This window comes from Sinocyclocheilus rhinocerous, unplaced genomic scaffold, assembly GCF_001515625.1.
Source record: "Sinocyclocheilus rhinocerous isolate Xijiao unplaced genomic scaffold, SAMN03320098_v1.1 scaffold2541, whole genome shotgun sequence".
NCBI lineage: Eukaryota > Metazoa > Chordata > Actinopteri > Cypriniformes > Cyprinidae > Sinocyclocheilus > Sinocyclocheilus rhinocerous.
In genome coordinates this window covers 36103-42436 of record NW_015631094.1, presented here as the reverse complement: position 1 = coordinate 42436, position 6334 = coordinate 36103, and the positions used below count along the sequence as shown (strand labels likewise).

Genomic DNA, 6334 nt, shown 5'->3' with positions numbered 1-6334 from the left:
ATATATATATATATATATATATTACATATACACAGTGTGCATATATTTCATTAATAAATTACAGAATATATCAATTCTAAATATAGAGATACTTGCATCTATAAAACTACATTTTATATAAATAAGTATACATATTTTTAGAAGTGATATACACGCAGCAATCCTGCGGTTCATAAAGAACTTTGTTTTCCTACCTCCACAAGTGCCATCTATTATTGCCTTGCTTACCTAAAAGTGCTCTTTCTCTTTAAACCTAGCCAAAAAGCCACATGTGTTGACTGAAACACAGTAGACTTCAATAATATGCATTTATGGTGTAATTACTACATTTTCGTGTCAAGTCATGTTCATATTTACTGCAAACATTGCGCTGTTACTTTAATTCAGCACTTGCAGCGCAGCAGTAGACTCGGTGCGGAAACGATCTCTGCACTGCTGCAGACGCTTAACGCACTGCCGGACCGCAGCTGTGTGCAGTGAACGCTTTAATCCATTAACATGAGCGTGGAAAAAATACGCACCACGTATGCACTGCAAACGGAGTAATGTGAACCTGGCATTATGTGTGTGCATGAGCGCACGGTCTCCAGGAGAGCGCGCGACCGCTGAATGGTTAAACACTGGCAAGAATTAAAAAGAAATGCAATTTATCAACTTTAGTGACACTGCCTCGATTGGTCAAGTGACAATTCCTGTGTCAACTGTGCAGCGTGTAGCTCGCTTTTAGACAGACACGATGTGTGGTGATTTGAAGCCATTTGCGTATTTTGAGAGAGAGAGCGCGCGCGCGGTGATTCACTCACGCTGTTTGTGAAATTACGTCTCAACACAAGGTTTTCAAATTACTTTATAAGTTATTTAATGCAAAAATTATGAAGGTGAGTACCTCACCTTCAAAATTATAATTATTTCACAGATGAGCAATGACAGAGACTGAGATGGTGCCGCTGCATGTCGTGCCAAAACTCTCACGGCAGCGTCATCAGCTTGAGATCGTTTTTTTTAGATCGCCCTTTTAGAGACCGCCGATCGATCATCCCAATGTGATTATCGGCCGATATTGATCGGTAGCCGATCAATCGGAGCATCCCTAAATACAGTATATGCACTTTAATTATTTACATGCGTGTAGGTTAAGTACGTGCGTCACACAGCGGCTCCGTTCACAGTAGTTCCACAGGAACTGTTATCATTTACATGTAAAATCGATAAATTAGTCGATAGATTAATCGAAATAAAAATAGTCGTTAGTGGCAGCCTTTTTTCTTATTTAAAAAAAAAAAAAAAAGCTATTGCGAAAATAAACTTTTTTGTCTTACCTTTTTCACATGTGCTATCCTGCTTCTCCTGAGCGAAGTTGAGTCTGTTCTGCTCGACAGCAGTGCCGTTGGACTCTGGGCTGTTGCTGCGTGAAGGATTGCTCTCCTCATTCTGATAGACCATATCCAGATGCTGCTGGGCCAGTTTTAGGTGTCTACGCAGGCGGTCAATATCTCGCGATGACGACTCATCACCAAAAGACTCCCGACCCGAGTCCAAGTTATACTCCGGTTTCAATCCCATGGACAGCTTGTCTTTTTTCAGTGCAGTGTGGTACCCTGGTGGGGCTGTGGGCACCTGTCTGCATATGGCGCCACGGGGGCGTGCAACGCTGTGGTGGCGCACGCGTCGCCGAAAAACATCACGGATTCCACTGAGGCCCAAATGAAGAATCTCCAGCACCGTGAGAGACAAGCAGAGACCGCTCACGGCATACATGATCAGCAGGAAGATCGTTTTCTCCGTGGGACGTGACACAAAACAGTCCACCGTGTGTGGGCAGGGGCTGCGAGTGCACACGTACGAGGGGGCGACCTCGAAACCATACAGGATATACTGACCGAAGAGAAAGCCCACCTCGAAAACAACCCGAGATAGAAGCTGAAGGATGTACACCTTCATGAGCCCATCCCGTTTTATCCTCCGCCGGCCATCGTGTTTAGGGGCGGGCTTCTCAGGAGCTTTCTCTTTCTCGGGCAGGATCTCCTCCATCATCATGGGATCTTCCTCACCGTTGTCCTCCGCCTCCTCATAATCACGCTTGGCTCCACGTTTAATCATGGGCATGCGTTTCCTGTTACTCGGCTTGTACTCATCATCATTCATGCGAGCGATCTTGTGCATAGCAAAGCCCAGGTACATAATAGTGGGGGTCGTGATCAAAATTATCTGAAAAACCCAAAACCTTACATGAGAGAGTGGTGCAAACGCATCATAGCAGACATTTTCGCAACCAGGTTGCTGGGTGTTACACGTAAATTTGCTCTGTTCATCGTAGTATATCGATTCTCCCCCCACAACAGTCAACACAATGCGGAAGATGATAAATAATGTGAGCCAGATCTTGCCCACGAAGGTGGAGTGGTTGGAGATTTCATCCAACAGCCGCGTAAGAAAGCTCCAGCTCATCGTGCTTCGAGAAGAACCGCCGTCTCAGTCCTGCAGGTGAACAAGACATTAACTATTAGAAATTTAAAACAGCAACAAAAAGAGAATTTAAGACATTAGCACATTACGTCCAATAATAAATATGGCATGAATACGGCCTACCTGCCTACAACAACTGACAAAAGTTGACTATTCTGAGGAGATGAGGTGCTGATTCAATGTTAAGAACTCCAAATCATGAACAAGACATTTACAGCTTTCCATGCATCTTAGCAAAATGACAATGAACAATCTGTATGACGTGCTTTACTCTCAGGAAAACGTTTCTCGGAGCCTTTTATAAAAGGCTTGATTAACCAGAAAGATTCACTAGATGGAGCTAAAAGGTCACTTTTCTATCAAGCTCTTTCACAGAAACAAGTCAGCCAAGCAAAAGGGTGAGGAAGAAAAAATATTACAGAAAAAAGAATAATTAATCTAATAAGAACCATTTTAACTATATTTAAATGAATGAAAAAAAAAACATGTTCTTTTGCCCTTACAGGAAGAAACATTTGAGACTGAATGTCCTAAAATATACATTTAAAATACACATTTACTTCACATTCACCTCACTTTGCATAAAGTCTTTCAATGAAAAAAATAAATAAATTAATCTTAATTATGTTTGGATAAGACACAGGTTTCACAGACCAAAGAAAAAAAATTTGCTTAAGGCATTTACCGCCTTAGTGTTATCTGACCTCTAGTGTGTAACACCTACTTATTAAAACATTCAGTTACTCTAGTGCAAATAGAGCATGGGTCTCATGTAGACTTGAGACACAAAGAAAGAAATTCATTTTCCCATTTTGGACAACTAAAAGCCCAGAAGTCACTGTGGAATTGGCAGCCCTAACAAAGTAAATTCAAAACAGGCAACCAATTGAAAATAGTTTGGTCACAAACTGAGTGCAGCTACTTTAAGAGTAGAGAGAGGATGGGGGTCATCTGCCGTCTAATCAAACTGTGCAATCCACAAAGACTCCTTCAAGTAAACAAAAGGCACTTCAGGCATGGCTGTGAGTGTGACTTGATTTTTCCACAAAGTTCAGTGTGTGAATTTATCAAAACATCTGTAAAGACTCACTAGAGTTCCCTCTATTATTGACCACGGACTTTCTATGACTTTGTTCTTGATTAGTGGATGAGTATTTTCAAAGCAGCGCTGGAGAATTAGATTATAGATTTATAATCTATAAGAAGAGACACATTTTACTTGATTAGTATAGTATTGAAGTATAACAAATGTCTCCAATAAGACCCTTCAAAAAAAAAAAAAGTGCATTCTAAATTACTTGATTTATCCATTTCCACAACCACGAGAACCTTGACCCTCACTCCAGTCCAAGCCTAAATTCAAATAAAATTAATGGGAACTGGTGGTGACCTGCTGCCAATGGCTACAACTTCTGTCCAAGTGTTTATTAGAGACAGTTGCATGAAGTGAGGGACACGCTGTTGTGGTAGAGAACACAGACTATGAGTGCCATTTAAAGGCTTCAAATCACTATAATTTGTACTCTGTACAAAGGGCCATATCCGATTGCCGGCAGCAGTACAATTGTGTGGTTGTCGTTTGCAACATTCCACAGCTGGTGCCCAGTTGGCCCTCAAATTACACATCAGCAGGGCCCCAGTCTCTACGCTTACAACACACCTAGCTTGGCGATCTTATAAAAGTGTGATCTTACAACTGGGCGCGCACACTTTTTGGTCGATGAATGACAAATAGTCATTGATGTAGTACTAGACAAAGACTTTATCTGCGCTTTAATTACTTAAAATAAATGAGTTAAAGGCATAATCAGGATGGAAAGAGATTAAGAATGAAAAAAAAAGTTTAGATTCTAAACTTAGAAAGACCAGCAGAATTGGACTTGAATAACTGTATATGTGAACTTCAAAGGGAGAGTGCCAAAAAAAATTACTATTTCGATCAATATTTAACTCTACTCAAGCGCAAGGTGTCGATGTGGACGCGCGCGAACGGTGGAGCGCTTTTACCTGAGGTGAATCTTTTTTGCTCTGCAGCGTGGCTGCGTTTCAACGCCACTTACAAAACAAGATAACTCTTTAATATCAATCACAGAAAGACGTACTGCTACGAACGGTTTTTCCTTTATCCCTCCACATTTAAACGAAAAAGCCCATCCAGTTGTAAGTTTACTATTGTTCTCCGACTGACTTAAGAAAGACGCGACAGTCCCTTATACAACAACTTGAAGACACTAATTCAACTCCAATGGTGCTGTTAGTGACAAAATACGAGCATAAACTTCCCACCCAACAACCGATAACGTAGAAATTGGCAAAAAATAAGCTATTTTGTTGGGTATGCGCGAGATGTCACCAAAAAAATCCGTTGGCCGCGTCACTGGCGAATTTCAGTCAGTTGAGGAGCGGGAAAAAAACATACCTCGTTAAATCGATTTCCACACTTTTCCTCAGTCCTTCATAAGAGTTTGTACGAACGCTTGAAATATCACCACATCCCTCAGCTATATTTGACGATGAAAGCCACCCAAAACCACCCATTCGGACTATTGTAGTATGTGCGCCCACCACACGCCGTCAGAAACAAAGAGGCTACTGGCGCTCCTCCCGCCTGCGTACCCCACCCCCTTCCAGGCCTGAGTATGAAATTTGATATAGTATAGTCTGATATAGTATATATATATATTTTTTAGCTCATACTCTACTGTCACATGCTTGATTTGCATCCCATCACATATTTTGAAGAAATGTAAAAAATAAATAAAATAAAAATGTCTAATTTTACAATAGCCCATTACATGAATTAACTTGTTTAAGTGGCAGCATGTACCCCATATTATTGATTTTCAATGTCTGGTTAATGGGGGCTTTTATTTGTAACTGTAAAGTCACAGATTCATAGTGATGGATGGACCATACTAAAGTATGCATGTTGCATTCAGAATATTGATTCTTTAAATGTTTAATTTAATGTTTTGCTTTTTAAACTAACAATTTTATTATTTAGCATGAAAAATGATGCACCTCATAAAATTTTAAAGTGCAAAAAATATATATATTTTTCAGCAAATAGTTGTGTAGGATAGAAACAACGGCTACATGTCTGCATCTAAGTAAAACGCATACCCAATCTTATAAGAAAACAGTTTTAGGAGGTGGCGATTTTATGTAAATTTGTATGATGTGATTAGAGCGGAAATGTACGTAAACTAAACATGAAGGTCCCTAACCCCACACCTAAATCTTAACATCAGTGAGGCGTAAGCACACTGACAAAGTAAATATCGTATGAATTAGCCACCAATTTGCTAAAATGTAAAATAGTTTCAGATTGCCATAAAAATGTGTTGAGTATTCAGATTATTGCCAGTAATCAAAATAAGGAACTACTTTGATTGAGATCTTTACATGCAAATATCTTCCTTTGTGCTCCATAGAAGAAAGTCATATTGGTTTGGAATGACATGAGGGTGAGTAAATGATGACAGGCTTTTCATTTTTAGGTGAACTACTCCAAATGCAATACTTAATTTGTCTCTTTATCACATTACAAGGGTGAATGTAAAAGTAGTACAGGATTGCATTTTGGTGACTGTATATTTTACAGTTCCTAACTATGTCACCAACTTTTAAAAATCAGTCATTGAAAACGTACTCGGTTACTAACGTAACCTCGGTTCCCTGAGATACGGGAATGAGTACTGCGTCTGCTAAACGCATATGGGAAAAAGCCTTTTTCTCCTGAACTGAAGACTTTTTCATTCACGTAGTGAAACTGCATGGCCAGTGGTTGGTGCAGTGTATTAAAAAAACGTACGAACCAATGGTTAGGCAGCGGAGCTGCACGAGCCTATGGCGACGAAGCCCACCA

General features: G+C 40.2%; 1 protein-coding gene across 1 annotated transcript in view; it reads right to left on the bottom strand.

Moving 5' to 3' along the window:
• Window positions 1-5091, bottom strand: part of LOC107741582 (gap junction gamma-1 protein-like) — a 6475-nt gene extending 1384 nt beyond the window's left edge. The window contains exons 1-2 of the mRNA XM_016554333.1: window positions 4886-5091; window positions 1320-2478 (exon numbers count right to left, since the gene is read on the bottom strand). Of these exons, the coding sequence (XP_016409819.1) occupies window positions 1320-2448 (1129 nt within the window). The 5' untranslated portion in view covers window positions 2449-2478; window positions 4886-5091. The remainder of the gene's footprint in view (window positions 1-1319; window positions 2479-4885) is intronic.
• Window positions 5092-6334: the final 1243 nt, after the last annotated feature.